This window comes from Mya arenaria, chromosome 12 (assembly GCF_026914265.1).
Source record: "Mya arenaria isolate MELC-2E11 chromosome 12, ASM2691426v1".
Lineage (NCBI taxonomy): Eukaryota > Metazoa > Mollusca > Bivalvia > Myida > Myidae > Mya > Mya arenaria.
Genome location: NC_069133.1, coordinates 11,270,100 through 11,294,590, shown reverse-complemented (window position 1 = coordinate 11,294,590; position 24,491 = coordinate 11,270,100). Strand labels below are relative to the sequence as shown.

The following is a 24,491-nucleotide window of genomic DNA, read 5'->3' as shown; positions in this document are numbered from 1 at the left end:
AAATAATATCACAACTAAATGACGTTTGGAGTATTGTGCAGGAATAATTATGCAGGAGTACATCATTGCAATATTCGTGTTCTTATTTCAAACGAACACTATTTTGTTTCAACTTTGTTGTGAACGCTCACTATATTGAGAATTCAATACGACGCGTAAATCGTTGACCGATATGGGGTAAAAACGTCGATTTTGTTAAAGATACTGCCATCTCATTGATTAAGAATAATTTCAATCTCTATATATAATAAAAAGTGTAAATGGGGGCAGTACAAAATTATTCCTTGACGAATATCCCATCAACCTGTTGGGGGTAAAACTCCCCCTTTCACTTTAAACTTTTGTTTAAGTCACACTTGGGGATGTGACGGGGTCAAGCCATAATGCAGCCATTATAGGGCGCGGGCAGACATTAATAAATTCAACAACAATATGGGGGTGTTAGAATTTCCTTTAAGTATACTTTTCTGTCACTGATTGCCCGAACATTTCACACGTGAAGTTCGTGTAACGCCGTATACAACAGTATCACACATAATTGTTCTGTTCTGTTTGTTACGTTCTGTTCAGTGGCGGATCCGTGGTCAAGTGGTAACACACATGACTGTCAATCGAGGGACCACAGGTTCATCTCCACGCCGCACCACTAAAATACTAATCGTCTTCCTGGAGGGGCGTTAAATAGGGGTCCCGTGTGACAGTGCTATACACTGGTGCACGTTAAAGGAAAAGGGTAGCCTTGACCAAATTTACATTCTGTATGTGCACTATGCTCCAAAAAAATAACAATCTTATCGGAGCACTCGAGTGCGAGTATAAATCAGCTTACATACATACACTGGGGCAGTAAAAATACTCCTTTGGCGAATATTCCATCAACATGAGGGGGTAAAACTCCCCCTTTGACTTCAAAATTTTGTTTAAGTCATCTTTAGGGATGTGACGGGGTCAAGCCATAATGCAGCCATCAAAGGGCACGGTCACATTTATAAATTCAACAACGATATGGGCATTCGGAGCTCCTCGGCCATTTTATCGAAAACAACCTCGGATGTATTTGGACGGTTTACATACTCAAAAAGTGGTACGTTTAAGTCCGCTGCAAGTAGATCGCGTAGTAATTTTATTTAGCAGTTAAACTGTGTGACATTAGTCTTGGGATTCTTAATTATGTTTGCAATAATACAATTCAATGGCAATCAATTTAAACTTAGATCAATAAATACAACTCTAAAACACTACATTTAAATTATGATATAATTAAAAAAAAATACGAACTACTTCAACTGATGTACCTGCATACATCCGAGGTTGTTTTTGAAAAAAATGGCCGAGGAGTTCCGAATGCGATATGGGGGCATTAGAAATTTCTTTAAGTAAACATCTATGGAGGCTATTCGTTGCCAAAAGTCCAGACGTGTAATTCCCACAATGTGCTTCTTAATCGTACTAAATATCTCTTACATTTGTCAATGTAGACGTGCTATTTGTTGTTTCTATTCGTCAGTTGTTCCGTATTGATTTGTCATTTGTCATTATAGTAGTCAAAATGTATATTTGTCAGATCGACCCTGTATAAACTCACTAAAACATAGATCGTATAACTTGCCTTTAACAATATGATGATGTAATTTAGAAAGCCGAATCATGCATATGTAAAACTGCAATCCTACAGTCGACATTAGCATTCGTAAAATGAACATTTGCAGTCCAACAAGTCCAGGTTTACAAAAGTCAATTGACAAGTTCAGAATTACAAGGATAGAAGATTTCGCCTATACCTTATATGGTAAATGTCACCGAAAGAAACGAAGGTGAATGGGCGGAGCTAACGAATCAGATTTTCTTTCGTTTATTTCCGTCGAATCAAGCAAGGGAGATAACATCTTCGACTACCTCCTGTAAATTCCCGGTTGTAAGTCCGAGTACTCTCTCTTATTTCACAATAAAAACTAAAATTAACTTCATCTTTTATTTAATTTTGACGATCAATGTTCCTAAATTACGATATTATTTAGTCAATTGCAGTTGGGTGTATCTGAGCTGGGCTCACGGACCCAGATTTATACTGCCACTGTCAGTTTTTTTTACTTATATACCCAAGCAGGCAAAAATTGTTCATTTATTGTATTTACAAGTGGACCATGGGCGGGTCGTTCAGTGGGGGTGGGGAGCTGTAGGGCCTGTGCGCCCCCCCCCCCCAGTTGGCCCGCAAGTAACTTAAAGGTTATTTTTTTGTCAATATTTCTCAGAAAAAAGTACTTAATTACGCCATAATGCACCAATTCAGACTAAAAATATTTGATATATTCTAGGGGGAGTACCCCTTAACCCCACTTCCCACATTTTAAACATATTAATGTCATGCCCGCTTAAGTAACGCCCCTCTAACGCAAGTCCCTGTTCAAAACCTGCTCCAGCAAACCCACGAAACTTTTGATGGACATCATAATGATATCCACTATTTACTATCTTAATAAGAATGTATGGTGTAAACGTGTAATTTCAATACATCATTGAAACCAAATATCCGTGTGGATGGAAGATTAGCCCTCCAACCCACTTGTGTCCCCCAGTTATGAATTACGGGATCTGCCACTGTGAACCATAACAATCAAGTGGGGGATTTCAAGAACATGAAAAAATAGATATCGTGAATCTTAGATTAGAAAAACAAACGCGCGATTTTTCCCCTCCAAAAGGGCTAGGTCCGCTTTACCTAAATGTGAAAAAAGCCCTGACTGTTGAGTGTGGGTGGGGTATAAAAGCTAGCAGCAAGTTTTTATAATTGTTTATTAGCAATAAATTGACTTCATCATTAAAATACTTTATTAATTACCTATAAAATGATATTCGTTACAGTATAATGTACGAGTTATATGAAGTTGTAATCTTAGTGTATTTTATCAATACAGTTCCAGCTACCAGGTAAGAAACCTCTGGGGCATCTTAGTGAATAATTTCCACTTAATGAAAATTTAGATTTTTTTCTTCGTAAATTTTAAATTATCTAATATTACTTGCAATCTTAAACATTGCAAAAAGGCAAGAAAGTGTCCTCTAATGGTTGAATTTAAAATAGTGTTTATAGTAATTTAAAGCTGCACTCTCACAGATTGACAGTTTTGACAACCTTTTTTGTCCCAGACTCGGCTGATTTTGGAAGCAATGCTTTCTATACAAATAATAAGATTACTCACAATAAACCAGATCTAAATTGTTTGGAAAACTGCCGACAGTTTTCATTTTTCTTAAAAAGTTACTGTAGTATCACTTTTAGCCATAAAACATCAATTTGCGAACGTAAAACTGAAAAACTGTATCTGATCTTTTGTCAGCAGTCTTATACCACTGGTATCCAGACATTTACGCAAAAATTGGCTAATTCCAAAACAAAAAAATAAAAATAGTTGTCAACACGGCCAATCTGTGAGAGTGCAGCTTTAAAAGAAAAATAAGACAATGGGACTTTTCATTTTTGAAGTATAATTTAATGCTAATGGCTTACATTTTGTTGTGTTTTGAGTCAAGTATCATTTTGCATACATCTCATTTCATGTCATATGTGCGTATTAATTACTATTATATAGACAAAAACATGTTGTAATATCATATATTATTTTATTCGACATGAAATAATTTATAATCCATCCTGTTTCCAAATCATGGTCCATAGTGTCATAATATAGATGATTCGTAATGTCCATAATAAGGTTCGCAATGTCCATGGTCCAAAGTATCCATAATTGGTTTAAATAGAGCCGAGTGATAGCGGAAATTTCCGAAAGACGTAAGGAGGAGTTAAGACATGGTTAAGGCGGAGTTAAGACATGGTTAAGGCGGAGCTATCTATAAATAAAAGTAAATTCATCTCAACTGCGAATGAAAAGTTACCACCATACAATGTATTTTGTAGAACTACGAACTGAAATCTGTCTTCGACACACCGCAATGTAAAACCCGGCATGTGACTTTCACAGAATAACGTGTGTTTTAACATACACAACTTTATAAACACGACTGAATCGTCTGATGAATAGATGCAACGAGAATAAAACTCCAATCGGTACAATGAAAAATGAAAATGTGCAGTGTAAAATGTAAACATACAACCGATGAGTTGGCGGTTGTAAAATGTAAATTGGTAAATCATCAATGATACAAACCTAAAATACACACATACACGTCTGGACTTTTGGCAACGAATACCCTCCATAAACATCATCTCGACGGGTTGTCCGTGCATTTTACACGTGAAGTTCGTGTAACGTCGGTTACAACAGGAGAATGTGGTACCGTGTAAGAACACAAAACAAAGAGTAAACACAAGGCACAGCTGCACCACGGAATTAGTGTCGACAGTTCGTTTTGACAGGCCGCGATATTGCAGCTAAATTAACGCTAAATCTATAAAACAATTTATTTCCAACATTTATTCCATAAAATATCGTGCATAAAACAATACAACAACACACTGACATAACGAACAAACTGCATTATGTACACATTATTTACAGGATTCAAATATAATTATCGGTTGTCCAGTAACTGTATGCTGCTACCATGGAGGTCTGTCCTTTCAACTAGAGCTAAGGTTTGGTATAAGCTGTGTATCATTCTCCGTATTCAACATTCAAAAGGAGAGATAAATATGATAAACCATGTTTTAGCTACCAATTTGGCTTAATTAATATGCGGATATCTAAACCTAAAAGGTTAAAGATATTTCGAGAAAATGGGGCCAGGACTTTTATCCAATATTGGTCGCAAATGGATAAATGAACGACGTAGCTAATCGGATTACTGGTTATTAATGACTGACCAATAAAGTGAATAAAGTCAATGGTGTTTGACAATAATATTAACTTAAGTTAAATATTGTATACCACCCATGCTCTACATCATGGTAATATTTTACTTATCAATGTTTTTTATTTCTTTTCAATCCTCTTCATTTGTTTTGACAGCCGCTTCTCATTGATGACGTCTAAATTGTCCAGACAAACCTTTGTTTCCGCAATGAGAATGTCTTTATTCAGTTTCCATTTAGACGTCTTGAACAACTGGAAACGATATGTTTTCAGATGCAAATTTTCAAATGTTATGTGTTTGAAATGGACTTTCTTATCTATCTTGAAAATACCTGCTCCTTTCACCGTCTGTGTCCATTTAGTTGTCGTTTTCGACTCTGGTAATTCACAGATTTTCACGTAGAAGGATTCCTTTTTGTCCACGTTCACAAACTTTGAGTTAAGATTTTTCTCAAAATACAGAACTTTGACTTTCAACGTTTCCTTCATAAACAGATACTGTAGTGAAATAGTAACTGTACCAAAACATTCATTAGTGTCCATTCCATTGGTTTCCTCCAGCTTCTGTTTCATATTCTGTATGGCATATTCTAACGATTCCTGGTCTGATAACAATACAGAGGTTGAATGTCTCCTATGTGGATGAGGCGTAACTTTATATTGCCCTTCGTTTTCATTTTCATCGTCAAAAAACTCGAACCCATGAACTGTCACACTCTGCTTCGAAGTATTTCTAGCGACTTTATTTTGGTCTTTCGATACGTCTTCATCGTTCATATTCTCGTCTGCTCTAGTGTCGGATGCATTACCATTTGTTTTTAAATCAGGACTCGGGTCTGTAGGCTCCTGAGATTGTTCTTTCAGAGTCGTGTGATCTGCTCTCCACAGCAGCCCGGTGTTAGCAAGGGAGCTGGATCTTTTCTTGACAAGTGGTCCATGACCTTTGTTGACACTATCCACCCAGTCCTGACAGGCTTTAGTTTTGTCCGCTTTCGGAATATCAGTGTCAAGGCTCTCTTCTACAATTCGGTTAATTATGCTTGGACTACACGGTGGTTTCTTGCCCGAGTTTTTGTCGATGCTTGTAGGCAGTATACCTGGAATGGACAGTGGGTCATATCCACTGAGACGGTGGTCGAAATTGAAGTAGTTTTCAGCTTTGATAGATCCTAGTTTATATTTATCATCTTTAACGCGTTTGCCTTTCTGTTTCATACAATAAATATCAGCTGGCGCTGACTGGGGCACATCCTGACACGTTTTGGCTTCAGGTGTTAAAAGAGCGCTGCCCTTCTCATTGAGGTCGCCCGTGTGGTCGAGAGAGTAACGCCTTCTAATCTGTGTTCGTAGTTCTTCTCTGTTGTCATAGCTGTTACTTCGCCACCGAATCTCATTGCTGCCAAAAACTTCCGAAAGAAAGTTTTGTCCAGTACTAACAGATTCGTCAAAAAATTCGCACACAGAACGCCCAGCATTACTAAGGTAGTCCGTTACAGACTCCGACAGCTGGCTTGTAACACTTGGTATCTTAGTAGGTTCTAAAGGTCCCGCTAATGTATACATTTTCTTAACAGGCGCCGCAGTTTCAATGCGGTTCCAAACTCGTTCTAGCACGCTCATTGTAGCGGTGTTATAATGGCAGCTTTGAATTCGCGACTGGAGTGAAATGGCTTGGAATGGCCATTTATAAACATTTGTTCTGCGATGCGCTGTAACAACTGTTGACATCCTTGTTAGCACATTGAAAAACTCAGGTGTTGTGTGAGGGCAGTAGGTAAGGCATGTATAAATTTCGTTTATATAAGTATTTGATAACTGTTAAACTCGCAAATTACTCAAATGTTAACTTAGATTTCAGGGAGACACACATTCTGACCAAGTTTCATGACTAATGGGTTGAAAAAAGGGGGTTGCTCGAGTGTAAACTTTGCACAACCGAACAATTTCTGCTAAGGAGAATTTTAAAAATGTTTTACCGAAAAAATGAGCATATGACACGTGCTGACGGCGAGCAGTGGCCCATCACCGTCGGGAATAAGATTGATTACCGTAAACATGATACAAAATAGTGAATCCAAGCGACTTTAGCCTGTAGGACTTATTTTTTTGAGTTCGTGTTGTTGTTTTATCAATTTGAATAATAATTACCCTAGTAAGACAAATCTAGTCTAGTTTGTCTTTTAAATCATTAATTTGTATCTGTCGTTCGATATCAAACACAGTTACATGAATTTCAAATTATCAGATTTATTTAGATCAAGGGAAACTGAAAGTTCGTAATACGTATTTTCCCTTTCATTAATAAGTAGCCAGGATTAATTGGACTGGTGTATTGGAATGCGCGGTTTTAGTTTATGGCCCCTCCATATATGTCATCTCTGGGGGCAAATTATGTAATATTGATCCATGGTTTATGACATGCGGGAGGACATTGAGAGGAATATACTTATGATTACCAAATTTCTTGTTTTGACAAATTGTAGTGCTTTTCTGACAATGTTAATACGCTAGATTGATTATGTTTTTGCGATTATCCCGTAATTTACTTTTTCATATCAAATAAGTATTTCAAAAAATGGAACTTGATTGGATATTTCAAGTATTTAAATTCATATTTGATCAGCCTAAGTGAGTGTGATCAATTAATTGTGTCAACGTCAATGTACCACCATCCACAGCTCCACCCACGAAGAACACTCGCACAATATTGTCACCACCTTCCCCAATATAGTCCCGATAAATATTTAATCATATAATTATTGATTAATGTTATGTTTCGTGGATTTTTTTTAATATTATATGATTGTCTTTAAACTATAACTTCATTAAAGTAGTTGTCCATTATGAAATATTTGGTTGAAATACACATAGGCATCCAAACTGTTTATTTAAAAAGTTATATAATTATAAGCAAGATAACCCTACGAAAATGCCTCTTAAACATATTTCAACAACAACACCAGGCCCTTTTATCACAAAACTTACTGAAGTCAAATCTCAATCTCAATTCATTAAATCGCAAAACATCAAAACTTATTCAAAATCAAAATACAATTTAAAAAGCGCATTCACTCGTAGAATAAGAAATTTTGGTTAGGATTCCAAAGAAAAGTTTTTCTACAGCAGAAGAAATGAGTACAACTCATAGTTTTCACCAATTACTTTGTACTTTCTTGTTGTAGAATTATTTTTTTTTGGAACATTGACAAAAGGATTTTATCAACACATCTTAAAAGTAAATAAGGTTTTAAATAGAGAAAACATGTACAGTATGTTTAATGATACGACTTTGCTTTAACGTGGTAAAATAATTTGAAATTGAGACCATTCTTTTATCCAATAAAAAGACAAGACGATCATTGTGTTGATGGTCAACAAATAAAATCCAAACAATAATTGAAACAACAGCAAATATAAGCAATATCACAGAGTGCAAATAAGTGAAGTTCACAAAACAGTCCAGAACATGACTAAGTTAGCCACTCAATGGCAAAAACAAAACACCAAATGTCCGCCGTTTCTATCTTTTATCTCACCTCAGTGGTAGCTTGGCTTTCTTTTATCAGAGTATGGTCAATATTATAACCATTGTTATTTAAGTCGATGTTTGCGGGCACTTCCACTTCGACGTCATGCGTTGCTGGGTCCGTGGACACGGTGACCTCCTGATTTGGAATGACCTCATCTTCCAGGTAATCAATCACCTGAATGTTTTCAGGGATCTCCCCGAAAACATTAACATAGTTACTGATGGCACTGCAGCACTTACAGAACCCACACGGCATGGCACCCTGGTTGGAGCCATTATGGCCGGATACGAGCTGCTTTACTATGGGAGCGGCATCTTGGTTGGGAACATTTCCATCGGCCTTGTTTTCATATAACCACCAAAACTGCTTATCTTTGGCATCAGTGGTGTCATCTTTGTCCGTCTTCATCTGTTCTTCCAGTCTGCGCTTCTTTGTGATATACTCATTATATTCCTCCAACGTGAACTCATTCTTGGCGAAGTTATTCATTATACCGCGGATGTCGCGCTCAACTTTGGCGTTCTGATTCACGTTGACCAGCTGGTCGCCGACGTGCTGGTGTGGCATCATCATGCGTTGGTTTTTCACAGGCGTGCCATCCTCGATGTATATAGCTTGTGGTGGCTTCACTACGAAAGATTTTCCCTCTGACGACAACATCGCACGTGTATCGCCACCGCCGCCAAAATCTGGAGCCCCGTACGAAATCAGAGACTCGTTTGAGTGACCCATCTTTGGTGTTTTTCTTCTTCTACGTGTAGAGTACCTCCTCTTTCCCTCCGTGGGTATAACTACTGCTGGTCCGAATAATCCCTCGTTTTCTTGATTGGGCGTCGGGCACTGGAAGGACTTACGCCTTGTTTTGATATTGTTGACCATTTCCCGCCTTCCACGCACGAACCAAGGATGTGACCACTCAATGATACCGTTTTGGTTAATATCCCGTTCAAACCCGTACTCACGGAACAGCCGCTTGAAATTCAGGAATGACGGAATCTGTAGAAACCCAGGATACCTTCAACAGAAACAAATGATAGATAGTAAACTTGTATAATATAGGTTTAGCCCTATCTTAGTAAGAACAAATTTAAACTTGTAGGAACGCAAGGTGGCATCCAGAATCAAATTTGTTTTCATGTTCTTAACTTTTTTCTGTGGTGACTGATTTCTGCCATTTCGTGATTTCGAATTTTCACGTTAAAGGGACGAAAATACGGAAACCCGCGTGGTAAAATTGGGCCAAGTTGAAATTGACGGGCAAAATGCGCATTTTCGCATCGTTTTCGTTTTCCACTTGGCATGCGCAAACGGTATCAAGATAAATCATACCACTGCATTTTAAGACTTGTGCATATATTTAACTTTCAAACAGCGAAACGTATCGCACGTTAATGCAATATTAAACAATATTACATGGTATAATTGTACTAAAAGGCTGTATTTGTGAAGAGGTTTAATTATTAATATGTACATATACGCCCAGCCACTTAGCAAATTTTTCCCATTGTCGAATTTTCGCCGTGAAAATGAGAAAAGCGAGCGGGCAGAAATCAGTCACAGTCATTTCTGCATAAAATGCTGGCTAAAATTATAACAATTATAAAAATAAATATATAGCGAAACATGATATTAATGTTATTTGAACATTCGACTTAGTGGATCTTTCGTGAGTCCCTTGTGTCGTTTTCATTAAAGGGTCGTTACTGTTACAACAATATTCTTCAACCTGTATTTTAAAGGCACAAATGGAAGAAAGTTTTGTTTTATTTCCTCAATTTATGATCATTTTCAATACGGAAAAAGTTCAATTAAGACAAATATGTACCAGAAAAAAACAACAATAAGATAATTAAATTTACGACGAGCTTCGAGTTCGAGCCTTATCGAAATGGTTCTTCAAAAAATGTTTATTTATATTTGGTGCATTTTCTTGTATATTATTAAAATTTCTCCGAAAAAAATGCATCGAAAAACCACTCGTACAATTTAAGCTGTTGGGGCGCGCGCCGGGGACCGCTAAACTAACAGTGGAAAATCACAGCTCATGCGTAATGAAATAAATGTTATTTACATGTAAAATGACTGTATGAATTATAGCTAAACGCTTATCAGCGAACACGTTGTATATTACCGTTTTGGATGTGTTGTAAACATCAAAAAATAAATATCAACATTAAAGTTATGGAAGCCAGAACTATATGAATTAATGAAAAAAACAAACGAAAACACTCATACCAAATCATGACTTTAGCTTCAAATTCATCCTCGTCGTCTACGGAAAGAGATCCATTCGGATTCCAGTGGACCAGTGCACCATCATTGCAAACATCATACAGTTTCTCCGGAAAGTTCGCCTTGAAATCCATAATTAAACGATATCTACGTTTTGGCAAAATCTCCATTTTGACAGTTTTAAACCGAAAGTAAACGTCACATTCTTTTAATGACGTTATTAAGTCACGTGATATTATTTACAACGTTCACGCGCCTTTTAGCGCAATTGAGGTTAGTTTCTATAAAATTAAATAAGTGAAAATATTTTTTCTGTAATTTGTATAAACTAGTTTAATTTAATAGATCCCGATAATATTTGGTGTATAAATGAATAGTTAACAACTATATTAACATCATTTATCTAAAATAAAATGAATAAATAAAGTTATGGTCATTGGTAATTCTTTATGGGTGAATATTCAGATTATGTACATTTAGAATCAATAAAGTTATGGAATAATTAATGTTTACTTTTAAATAAGAAAAATGGGTATAATATTATACCGATATATAAAGGGAATACTATCATTATTCTCGTTCTCGTTTTTTTCTAATACTTCTGTCTGACGTAAAGCAGAATAGTCAAAATACAAACGAATACTTCAATTAGTGTCAACAATACTGTTTTATAAGGACATATACATTATAACAACACGATGAGCTAGAAAAAAAACACTCACAAAATTAACAATCAATTATCGACAAAAGAAGACACGCATCTGAAGACATAAAATACTGTATGAGTCTCAGCCTCCATCTGGTTCACCCACTTGCGGAATCGGAATGACCTGTTGAGGACCACCTTAACTAGACTGCTTGGGAGTACCTCAACTGATTGCTTTGAAAAAAAAAATGCAACGTAAGGACTACATATTGTTGCTGGTGTAGAATCGTATACGCCTCTGTCAGACTGCTGCGACTGTTGCATATTTTTAGCAGATTTCAAACTATTGTTTTACGGGTGTGGCCTTCTCCTCTGGGGTAAGACATAACGCTCTGAGAATTCCTAACTTGCATCAGGCTTATACTCAGGCTGTTGAGATACCACAGGTTTTTTTTAACTCTCTGGGACATAGGATGTCAGACTCCCTAGGTAGACAACCATATTGCAACAACATATTACGATGCTGAGTACGTGTCCTACCCAGACCGTCCACACGCCTCACTTCATACACTGGGATGTCTGCATTAGGGATGCACATTAACATATTTTGTAAGGGTGCTCCTTCCAACGGTCAGCTAACTTATGTTATCCTTGGTGACCTACAGACAAATCAAGACAAGACGAGACAAGACAACTTCAAACCTTACAACTCTAACTATCATAAAAGCGTTTACCCTTTGTGTCCCGTTTGGTGGCCTCTTTTAAAGCAAGTTTGTATGCAATATCCAGCCTCTCACACAACTTTGCAACGTAGGTTTGACAATCTAAAGATCCTTCGTTAGACCCTTGTACATGTGTGGGGAGAAGTTGAATCGCTTTTTGTAGCATTGTAGGCTTGAACAATATGAGCCAAATATATTTTCAAATCAACTTCCTTTTCTACTTCTGACATTGCGAGATAAGAGTCTGATTAAATAGTTCTGAAGGGTTTGATTGTGCATGATAGATTGTTGTGCGATTCTTCATTATTCCAACGAGTTTGCAGAGTTCTTTTATCACGTTACTCTCGAAATTGCAGCCCTGACTGGATTGCAGACTTCCTGTGTATACAGCGTCTACTGTTTTCTGCCAAGAAATTAACATCGTTTACATGCCCTGGTCAGTAAAACCGTTGCCTGGTACATGTAACCACAACTCTTTCCCTTGACCAGGATCATCATCCATGCTCATTCATCAGAGGCTCGACAATTCTAAATCTGACTGTGGTACGCATAGCATCCTCACTCTGGTGTACGAGAATGTACATCATTATATATACCATGAAGAGCTCGGTCATTGTTCATAACTTATTGGAAGAACTAATTGCTTACATGGCTAAATGTACTATGCTATACATTATATGACTTTTGGACGTGATATGGTCGACTTGTACGACCTTTTTTATGTTCTGATATAATCGTTCAGCAGATAATTAATTACAAATGAAGCAAACGATAATTCTTGCAGGAACTCTATCCTTTCTGCCACTGGGCACGATAATATTACGTATAATTCACCAGGACTTCTGAGTAAACAAACACAAGTCTAATCCCGTCCAAGATCGCTATGAATTTATCTTATGTTTGTCGGACCAGTTTCCGGAAAGGACTTCGAGGCCATACAGTTGTGGTGCAAAATATAGGTGGGTGGATTTTTGTGTGTGCATTTTTTCGATATTGGATCGAGTTTTTATAAAAAATATTATTTTTTTACAGCGACGTTAACGTCATCATTGTTAACATTTAAAGCGTTATAAATCTGGAACAAAAATCGACACGTTTGTTATCAACAGTACGTGTTTTATTTAAATATATAAGCATGTTACAAAAAAAGTTCATATTTGTTTTAAAAGAAACAACGTTTACTTGAACAAAGTTCTGAACAATCGGACAATAGTGTTGGAATGTTTGTGTTTCAGATGGTGAATTTGAACAATTTTATTCGTTCTATCCCTTTCCCCAGTCCTCTGAAAACTGGTGTCTATATAGTAAACGGACCCATGAGTGATTTAAGATAGATTGACCATTGTGTGTGCACTGCACCTCAATACATGGGAAAAGTATTTGCGATAAAGATGACGTGGAAGGAGGTGTGAAGCTTTATTTGGACGGCAACTCAGAGGAGGTTGTAAAACTATCCCTGCCGATTTTGAATGAAGAGGTCAGTGGCTTTCGTTACTTAACGTACGTGCGTATTCCTATGTTAATAGAAATCCTCAAAATAGTGTTTGAATGTGTAACTGCGAACATTATTCTAAATATATTAGTACCGAAAATTTCGATTGAAAATCTGATAAAATCTTGTTGTATAAAAGTTGCCCAATTCCTTCTTACACCTAAACATGCTGCAACCTATGGCTTATGCTTGCTAAATATTGAGCATCAACACCATTTAAAAAACAACAACATTGACCCATAATTTAAAAGACGGTGATATTGGGTGTGAGTGTGGTATAGTGGTGTGGGTGTCCGCCTCTCTGCGTGTGAGTGTGGTATAGCGGTGTGGGTGTCCGCCTCTCTGTGTGTGAGTGTGGTATAGTTGTGTAGGTGTCCGCCTCTCTGGGTGTAAGTGTGGTATAGTGGTGAAGGTGTCCGCCTCTCTGTGTGTGAGTGTGGTATAGTGGCGAAGGTGTCCGCCTCTCTGTGTGTGAGTGTGGTATAGTGGTGAAGGTGTCCGCCTCTCTGCGTGTGAGTGTGGTATAGTGGTGAAGGTGTCCGCCTCTCTGTGTGTGAGTGTGGTATAGCGGTGTGGGTGTCCGCCTCTCTGTGTGGTATAGTGATGTGGGTGTCCGCCTCTCTGCGAGTGAGTGTGGTAAAGTGGTGTGGGTGTCCGCCTCTCTGTGTGTGAATGTGGTATAGTGGTGTAGGTGTCCGCCTCTCTGTGTGTGAGTGTGGTATAGTGGTGTGGGTGTCCGCCTCTCTGCCAGCGAGGGTGGTATAGTGGTGTGGGTGTCCGCCTCTCTGTGTGTGAGTGTGGTATAGTGGTGTGGGTGTCCGCCTCTCTGTGTGTGAGTGTGGTATAGTGGTGTGGGTGTCCGCCTCTCTGTGTGTGAGTGTGGTATAGTGGTGTGGGTGTCCGCCTCTCTGTGTGTGAGTGTGGTATAGCGGTGTGGGTGTCCGCCTCTCTGCGAGTGAGGGTGGTATAGCGGTGTGGGTGTCCGCCTCTCTGCGAGTGAGTGTGGTTTAGCGGTGTGTGTGTCCGCCTCTCTGTGTGTGAGTGTGGTATAGTGGTGTGGGTGTCCGTCTCTCTGTGTGTGAGTGCGGTATAGCGGTGGGGGTGTCCGCCTCTCTGTGTGTGAGTGTGGTATAGTGGTGTGGGTGTCCGCCTCTCTGCGAGTGAGTGTGGTATAGTGGTAAGTGTGTCCTCCTCTCTGCGAGTGAGTGTGGTATAGTGGTGTGTGTGGCCGCCTCTCTGTGTGTGAGTGTGGTATAGCGGTGTGGGTGTCCGCCTCTCTGCGAGTGAGTGTGGTATGGTGGTGTGGGTGTCCGCCTCTCTGTGTGTGAGTGTGGTATAGTGGTGTGGGTGTCCGCCTCTCTGTGTGTGAGTGTGGTATAGTGGTGTGGGTGTCCGCCTCTCTGCGAGTGAGGGTGGTATAGCGGTGTGAGTGGCCGCCTCTCTGCGAGTGAGGGTGGTATAGTGGTGATATTCGTTGCTTAACGAACGTTCTTGTCCTTAGAAATCCTCAAAATAGTGTTTGAATACATAACTGCGTCAATGGTTCTAAATCTATCACCGGAAATTTGAAATAAAGTCACGTAGCTGGCATAATTACAACAACAATCCCAGCCGGTTTTTAACCCAGAGGACACTGGTTTTTGTTTATACGAACGTTCTTGTCCCTAGAAGTCCTCAAAATAGAGTTTGAATACAAAACTGCGTAAAATGGTTCTAAATCTATCACCGGAAATTTGGAATAAAGTCACGTAACTGGCATAATAACAACGACACAATAACATTGCATGGCTGTTCAGTCACGCTCATTTATACATATGTCTCGTGCTCCTGATATTTTTAAAAACATATTCATTCTTTGAAGATGAAATCCACATTTTTCAAGTTATTCGGGGGTTCTCAAAAGAGATAAGTATAATATCTAGTCACTAAAGTACTTCTAATTTATTGCTCACAGATTTCAATTACCCAACTTACTTTCTTAAACTTTTAAATAGTATAATTGTGGTCGCTTAAGCAAATAAAATACGCTACAAGTCTCAAACCTAGTCAAATGGAGAACATTGAACATTTTTTGCTAAAATAAGTGTACCTGTGGTAACACACTTGTAATCCATGTATGCTATCGAAAAGTTGTTAGAGTCTAGCCGAATATATTGAACAGTTGCTTCCCTTATGAAATTTCACGTGATTTCGCTCGTCTGCAACAAAATGGCCGACAACCATGTATGACGCTGAAAGCGAACGTACCGAAAGCGAATCTGAAGAATCATACAATTACCATGTTCTAAAAAGGTTAAAAGCATTTTCTTGTTTAATACACTGTTACTTTATGATAAGAATGAACATAATATCAAGTAAATACGTGTGGTCATGTTATAAACGAAATAAAAATAATTGAATTCCATATTGTCTGATGATTTTGTGATTTGGGCCATAGACACCAGAATGTATCATCAAGTTCACTTTTTTGGGCTGTTTATCATGTCATGGGAACTTATATAACATGTGGTCATACATTCTGGTGTCTGTGATATTGGCCTTGGCTTTGAACACAAATAAAATACTTAGAATTTATTTTTTTGTTAAACTCATTGATACCCTAGTCTAATTAATCTTGACGTGTTATATGGGATTCTTCCAATCTGCAATATCAAAAATCGTAAAAACCTACAATTTTTTGGACTAATGGATACCCCTATGCAGACCTATCATGAATGAATTTGGCTCTCCTTTGGATTTCAAAATACAAAGTAAAACAAATAGTTTTGCCATTGGCATGGAATTGAACAACATAGTCATCTTTGCTTGTCTTTTTAACAGTACTGTATATGTGCATCCGAGTCAGATAACTACCATAGACACAGACCAGAGAACACCTGATGGCAACCTGTTGATGCCAAAAATGGAAGATATACAGAATGAAGACATAGTAATTGAGGCACCTGTAGAAACAGAAAAAGCTGTTCGTCAACCAGCCGATGGACAAACCTTCAGTTTGTTGACAGGTATTTTAATATAAGTAGTGTCCACTTTGAACATAAGGAGATTCCCATGCCAATGAACCCAACAAGCTTGTTATTTATCTATTTTGTACAGTTCTAATAACAACTGTTTGATAACCTGTACATGTAGCATGGTCTTTGGTTTTTCCTCATCGGAAAGAGGATTTCACCTGTATCCAGCCGTTTGGTAGTAATCTTTGCAAATGTATTTACGGTACTTAAATAAAGTTATAAAATCAAATGTACTTTAATGCAGTATTGTTTGATACGGTTTAGAAATTTGGCTGACTGAAGAGTCCTATAGACAATAAGTAAATGTTCATCTCAAGCTGTTTAAATTTTGCATCATGTTTGTCACATGGCTTTATCATGTTATGACAGCAGTAACTGTTGAGCATTTACACATACAATTTGTTCGATAATGAGCACATTATTTTATTTGAAAACATTTTATTTATCACTTAGACATGATGGGTCAATTGATGGGGTGTATAGAAAGGAACTCGGAGGTGATGCAGGTTGCCATGGAAACCATGGATACACTGTCCCGGTCGTCAGCGAGAAACCCTGTCTCTGATGATGGAGATCTTATCATTCCAGACTCAAAGAGATCTGATAAGGTAACAAAGCTGATTTTCAGAGAAACAATTAATTGTTGTTTTTTGGGATGCTGGAATGTTTTTTAGTGTGATTTGTTTGTATATTGATAAGATATACCTGTATAAAATAAGAAACACCTGCTTCAACCTTCAAGCCTTTTATATATATGAGTAGATGCCTTTAATCATCAATTTTCAATCAGGGTTTTATTGGTTATTAGATTTGGGTATGTCAGCTCAAGGTGGGCAGGCGTTGTCAACAATTTATGTTCAGGCTGTGACTTTGCGCTGCATAGAGGGATCTTGAAAGAATAAGGCACAAATGTTCTGCTTGAAAATATGGTTGGCCATGTACAAGACTTACTGTAGGTCTGTACATTAAAGGTCAAGGCCATGGTCATAGGTCAACATGCCTTGTTCTTCTTGATTGGGCTGTCAATCTCCCATGCATAGAGGGATTTTAGAGTGGCTTGGCACAAATATTCTCCATGAAAAGAAGCTGTGTTGAGTACAAGACCAAGGCAAGACATATCTTGGCAGGTCAAAGGCCAAGGTTTCATTTAAGGGTCATTTGTCAGAAATTGTTGTATTTTGGCTTGTCTAGGCCTGTTTGGCCATGCATAAGAAGGTTTTGAAAAATAATGTTACAAATACCATTGCTTGATATTGTGTCACTTGAAAAACCAATAATATGAAGGTCAAAGCTTAAGGTCACTCTACCTACTGGCAGTGATTTTAAGATATGTACATGTATTCTCTGTTTTAGGTGACTGTAGAGATCAAGTGCACATTCCTGAAGATCACAGACATTGACACCATCGACCAGCAGTTTGAGGCTGAGATTTTTGTGCAGGCCAAGTGGCAGGAACCCATACTTGAACAAAACTACATGGGAGACACACAGAAGGTATTCTATCCTCATTGTGTGGTAACAGGTTCCTGAATTAGGCTTTTGGATCAACAAACACAAATTGTCACATTCTTTATCAAACAAACACTGACAAGCCCTGCTATTGAAAATAAAATTTGGATACCTTGTTTCAATCAGTGCATGGCTTGTGGAGGTTTTTTAAGAGCGAAAGGTTAAATAAAACATGGATTAATAGAATACACAGTAAAAAAAGCTAGGATGCTTGAGTTTTAAAAAACTGATGTGTAGTTATTCAACAATCATTTGCCTGTTTTCAGAATAAAGAAGGACTTGATAAAATGATACCCTGGGATCCGAAACTGATTGTGATGAACATAGATGGAGCGTTTGTGCTGAACAGGAAGACTTATGACATTCGCTACAATGAGCCAGGCTACAGATATCCACTAGTCGTTCAGTTATGGAGGTTTAAGGGATTCTTCAAGGAAAATCTTGAGTTGGAACACTTTCCAGTCGACGTTCAGGTTGGTCCTGATTAATAGTTAAGTTTAGATCACACCTGCTTTAAAGAATTTGTTTTTATTGATAGAGAGTCCTGTAAAGTAGTATACACTTTTGTATTGAATCATGAATGACAGTCCATTGGCTATTTCTAAAATATATTAGGCCTAATAAAAGAGTTTTGTTATCAATTTCTTTCATAATGGAGATGTATTAAAAAAAAAACTGTTGGTGTTTCAAAAGTATCAAAAGGGATTTACAATCAATGAGCCAAATATGAATGTAAATCTGACAATTACCACCAAATGTTTGCACCAAGGAACTTCATTCTTGGTTTGCCTGTTAGTAGATGACCCCTTTTTGATTATGAGATCAGTAAGTCAAAGGTCAATGTAATATTGAAGATAAGAACGGTTTCCACTTAATAACTTAAGAATGCTTGGGCCCAGGAACTTCATACTTAGTTGGTCATGATTAGTAGATGACATATATTGATTTTGATGGTAATAGGTCAAAGTTACAGTGACCTTCAGGTGAAAAATGATTTGTTGGTCACCAGTCTGTGCATCACACTTTGTTTCTGCTCAATAACTGGAGAACACTTGGACCAGTAGAAGATGACCCCTTTGTTGGTTTGTCTTCAGTCCAAAAGTACAAATATCATGTCCATCATTGATTAATTCTCAGCTACAACCACACAATGGGGGAAACAAGCGCTTTTTAATAAAAAAAAATCTCCAAGCCTTTGCAGGGGTTCTAAAATTCTGGATTTAGAGGCTCTAGGAACACTTGAGATAGATGTAAATATGATGAGATTTTCAGGGGGTTGGGGATAGGATATTGGGATAAGTGGCGAATTGTGAAATTATTTTTTGCTGGAAAGAGGGGTTCACCTTTATTTCCCTTGGCCGTCCACAGGGGCTTTTAGCCCCCAAAACCATAGCTATTTTTTTGCGGGATTGACAATTATCAGCTGTTAGAAACCTTGTGAAAAATTGACAAACTTGTTGTGTCTTCCCCTTGGTAACAAATGGAGATTTGAGATTTGATTGTAGGTATAACAAATGCTTATCATTGAACTATTGTCATTCCATACAAATAGCACTGTTCCTCTCCTACAGGACCTGACCATCTCAATATCAACTGAGCGGTCTGATGCAGAAGTGGATCTGGTGGAGGACCAAACAGCCGTCAGCTCCATCAACACCAAGTCATTTATGGACCAGGTACACCTTACGATGATGATATGCCATACATGCCATTCTTAACTTTGATGATAATCACTATTCTTAAGAAAGAGGTGCTCAGTAGGGTTGTGCAATATTATCAATAAGCCAATGTATTGCAATACAGAACAAATATGATATATTTCCCTGTCACTGTTCATTAGGGGGATCACTCTAACCTTTCACATCAGTTAATATCTTGAACTATTTTTTGGACTTAAATGTTGATATACTACAGTTAACATTAAAATCATGTAAGAATTTTAAATGCATGGTCGTGTTCTTATTTATAAGACAATGTTCTTTTGTTGGCAGGCAGAGTGGAGCCTGTACAACCACATAGAGACATTCTGTGACTTCACCACTGTGGAGTACTGCAGCTCCACCGTCCACCCCATACTTCATGCACAGTGTCGTGTTGCCAGGAAGATGGGATACTTCATCTGGAACATAGTTTTTATTATGGTAGTGTTTTATGTCTGCTTTTGCTCACAAGAATAATAAGTTTGTAGGAAAATTGTTAAAATATTATGTGAGCCCCATCGCACAATTTTATCCTTTGCACTTTATTACTACAAATGAAATAATGATAAATATAAAATGCCAAAAATAATGAATTTCTCTGTGTTATAGTTTCGTCCACACTTCTTTTCTTTTTTAAAGGATTGTTATTGGTTCTTATAACTTTATGATTGCATTAAAATTTTATACAATGTTTCTAGAGGCATTTAGGTTATTATATATCAATCTGATGTTGTGTTATGTTTTAAATGAAGTTTGTATCATGCATACTTTGTTTAAAGAATTTGACAACGCAAAATGTTTAGATCCGAAATAGGTAACTCATTGAAAAGTTAGATCAACATGACATTAAATGATACTGATATTCAAAAATGCGAAGCCTGTCAACTAACTATGAACAACCCTCATATTATCATAGAAAGATTCTTGGTTATATAGTGCTTAATAGTATGCCTTCTGATTGAAACCCTTTCAATTGTGCTATCGTTCGCGGCCCTTATCACTCCTGTGATGGTTCTAGTGTACTTTTGTAATTATATTATGTGTGCGATGTCAAATTTAGAGTCAAAATGCAAAACGCATGGTCTTATTTGAAAATGTTAGGTATTGTCATGAAATTTTCAGTATTACTTTAGTAACATTTTATTGAAAGACCAAAAACAAACCAATCAAACCAATGGAATGTCCAAAGTCTAAAAATCACATGATGTGGATCATGTTATCTAAAAATGATGTTTTATTCTGCAGAAGACAATTTTAATAGCCTGACATTTAATGCACATTATGAAGTTCAAAATTCATGGAATTGAACAATTTAGATACTTTTCAAAACTTCATATATCTGATCATAATTAATTGAAATGTTTCTACTTTTATTTTATTTTATGTTTTGGAAGTTGCTGATCATCAGTCTGACATTTGCGGCATACTCGATAGAATTCAAGACAGCAGACCGACTGACAGTGACCATCACCTTGTTCCTGACTGCAGTGGCCTTCAAGCTGGTCGTGAAACAGAGCCTGCCCACCATCTCTTATCTCACATATCTGGTACAGAAATACTATAGCTCCTGGCTTAAAGAAGTCAGAGCCTCTGTCCATGCTCTCAACATGTCATGTCCTCACAGTTTAATAACAGCTTGGACAGCTGGTTGTCCATTTAGCACAGTTATTAGTGCTCTCGCTTCTCATCTAGGCGATCTAGGTTTGATTACCGCCCTAGGCGCATGTGAGTTTGGTTTGTGGTCACCAAGTCAGACAAGTTAGTTTTCTCTGGGTACTCCGGTTTCCCCCACAACACAAGTCCACACTCTGGCGCAACATTGTGTCAACAAGAGTGTTTTATAAATATAAGTTGCAATAACTTGCTTCACAAATGTTGTAAAAATTAATAAGTTTAAACTAAAGGCTCAAATGAAATGATCAACATTCTGTGAAATAATTCTTACTATTATGGAACAATTGTGCCTTGCATTTTAGAGGATGAAATAAGTTAAGCTAATTTCCATTTCTCAAAGATAGTTAAACTTTGAAGGAGGAACTCTGAGAGATTTAGTCTACATTATTAGATAAATAGGGAGCATAGACCAGGTATGCTTGCCTTGTTCTCGTCATGGATAATTTGTTTATATCAGGTTGAATGCTGTGTATATGTGTATATTCCAGGATGTGTATGTGATATCAGCCCTGATCTTCCTAGGCCTGCAGGCAGCCCAGAATGCTTCAATGACGGCCATGTCTCACTTTATGGCCCAGGCGGAGGTGCAGTACTTTGACAAGTGGTCCATGGTCAGCATGGCGTTTCTGCTCGTCATGTTCCATGTCCTCTTTGCTGTCTTCATCTATAGAACTGTAAGTATGCTGAGAGGGAAAAGGAAATGCAACAATGTTTTGTCACCATCAAACCTGATATAAATATCACCTTTGCATACATTTTCAAGAAATTGAAAAGTGGCCGTGAAATATGATTTAAATTTTGTCAATGATAGCTAACACAACTTCTTTTTACAGACAACCTAGCTTATCAATATCTTCAGCAGTTTTATCCGTACAATAATGCATTTGTATTATTATTAAAAAACATGGTCATGTATTGAAATTGTCATAGACTAAGAGTCATTGTCGCCATAGCTGTAAGTGTGTGAAAACATTTTGCTCAGAAACAGTTTAAGATGATTATTCATATGAATTCTAGTACAATGTTTACATTGAGAATAGGTATATAAACCTAGTATTCATTGCTAGGGACAATACCCACATGTGTTACAAGGGCCAAAACTCTGGCTTATAAATGAGTTATACCTCTTGTTTGCTTGTGAAGATCAAACAAGATAAAAGAGTCTTTGTGTTCCTCCCACAGCAATCTACTTTACTGCTGCAATAAATAAATCTGATTACTTAATTTCAGGCATCAAAGAGGAGAAGAGTGATGAAAGAAAAGGACAGAATGTATGCTGTAAGTAGCTTTAGGCTTATGAACCCTCAAACATATTGTATGAATAGATGTATTGAGCATTCTTGAATAGATATTGCTGTTGTTCTTTTCAAAATTTAAATACACTATAATGGGTGTTGTTGTGCATTTACTTTTCCCAGATGCTGCTGACCTTTAAAGTTACAAAAATGTTCTTGCTCGGGGTTCAAACCCAAACCCTCCCTACAATTACACAAACCGAGCTGTCACCGAGACTATTTCATTGCATGTTACTAGAATTTCTAATGTCAAATGAGAAACAGCAATCATTTGCATTACATGCAACTTGAATATATAAGTAGGTTGGATGGTTGGGAGCCCTTGTATCAGGTTTCAATGTAATACATCAAGTAGTTACTGAGAGAGATATTGAATTATGCACACTTACATGCAAACCTTGACCAGTATGTCGAATAATAAAGGGCCATAATTGGTATATGAAAATAGAGTTAACTACTGAAATTGCGCTAAGTATCATGCCTATCTGTCAGTCTGGTTAACACTGTTCGAAATCTACCAGTACATTTTAAGGCGGGATTATGGTATCAGCATACTAGAAAACCTTTATACCCAAAAACAATACCAAGTTTAAAAGTGCAACCACGACTCACAGTTTCTCTTTCTCGCACTATTGCTTTAACTTGATATTTTGGGATATTATAAGCAGTTTTAACAGTTTAGTTGTTAAAGAATAAGGTGGTAAAACATGTAACCTTTAGTAGACTTTTTAGTCATCCCCAATAGTGCTAAATGTCAGCTTTTTTGAGCAGTATTACATATATTCAAAAACAACGTTGTGAAAGATTGAGGTTCAAAGAGTGGATATCCATAAAAACATAAAAAAATCGTGATGATGGTTTTATTCCTGACTCTCAATTGCTAACTTGCTAAGGCTTCTGACTGGATAGGACTTGAAACATCCTGTTAAGACAAGTTCGTCCCCAGTAATATAGACCTAAGTACTCTGAATATTGGTGTATACTATCTTTCAGGCTAAGAGAGACTTTCTGGAAAAGTTTGGGGAACTACCGCCACGATATGATAAAAATGTCTCCGACAGAGACTTCTTCGATAACTTCATCCCAGGACGTTCACTCAGCAAGTCAGCCCTGCCAAAATAACCTACTCTCCCGTTATCTGTGATACGTTGTGTTATTTATAGACTCACATGTACCCCTTTTGATTCTTGATTTGTCATTCTAGGGGCAGATCTGTGCATGTATAAGCCATAATTTTATTGTCATTATTGACAGGCATGAACTGAATGTAATTTTGTCATGTTTTTTCAGTAAAATCAAATGTTTTTATAAATGTTTTGAAGATGTTTATTATGCACATTTAATTAATGAAGTGTGTCCAGTGCAGCTTATTGCGACACACCCAAAGGGCTTAACCATTTGTCTTTGTTATTCAAATGAATATGATGTTGTTAATGTGTTGTTGATGAACTTAATGTTGTTGAGATCTTGTTTATTTGTGATTTAATTCTCTGCCTGGGTGCAAGATACTGTAAATAGAAATTGAATGATGGTATAACATTTCGGTGTTTCATGGAGAAAAGGAAGAATTCCATTAAAATGGTTGGAAAATTGCATATAAGTGCATATTTAGGTCTTATTTGTGCTCCAAAGAATGCTGCCTATATTCATTGATGAAGCTTTTATCATATCATTTAAAGCATTCCATAGATGTACTTTCTTGAAATCCCAAAATAGTTCTTCTATTGTTTCCATGTTCATACTGCAAAAAATGCAAAAAGTTTTCACATTCCATTTATATAAACTTGTTTTTGTAGGTATTATTCTTAGCAAGAATTTATACTGAAAACTGGTTGTAAATAGCACTTTTTCTATGCTAAGTGATAA

At 37.3% G+C, this 24,491-nt stretch overlaps 2 protein-coding genes across 2 annotated transcripts; one reads left to right on the top strand and one right to left on the bottom strand.

The window, feature by feature from the left end:
* Window positions 1-8,338: 8,338 nt before the first annotated feature.
* LOC128210446 (uncharacterized) lies at window positions 8,339-10,743 on the bottom strand. Its single transcript, XM_052914795.1, has 2 exons — window positions 10,577-10,743; window positions 8,339-9,356 (listed from the first exon to the last, which is right to left on the bottom strand). The coding sequence occupies exons 1-2, from the start codon at window positions 10,741-10,743 to the stop codon at window positions 8,339-8,341; spliced, it is 1,185 nt and encodes a 394-aa protein (XP_052770755.1).
* A 4,911-nt stretch (window positions 10,744-15,654) lies between these two features.
* Window positions 15,655-23,751, top strand: LOC128210445 (gamma-aminobutyric acid receptor subunit beta-like). Its single transcript, XM_052914794.1, has 11 exons — window positions 15,655-15,725; window positions 16,254-16,438; window positions 16,901-17,055; window positions 17,801-17,941; window positions 18,223-18,429; window positions 19,528-19,632; window positions 19,948-20,097; window positions 21,051-21,203; window positions 21,819-22,004; window positions 22,561-22,608; window positions 23,619-23,751. Exons 1-11 carry the CDS (start codon window positions 15,655-15,657, stop codon window positions 23,745-23,747), a joined length of 1,530 nt encoding a protein of 509 aa, XP_052770754.1. The 3' UTR covers window positions 23,748-23,751.
* Window positions 23,752-24,491: the final 740 nt, after the last annotated feature.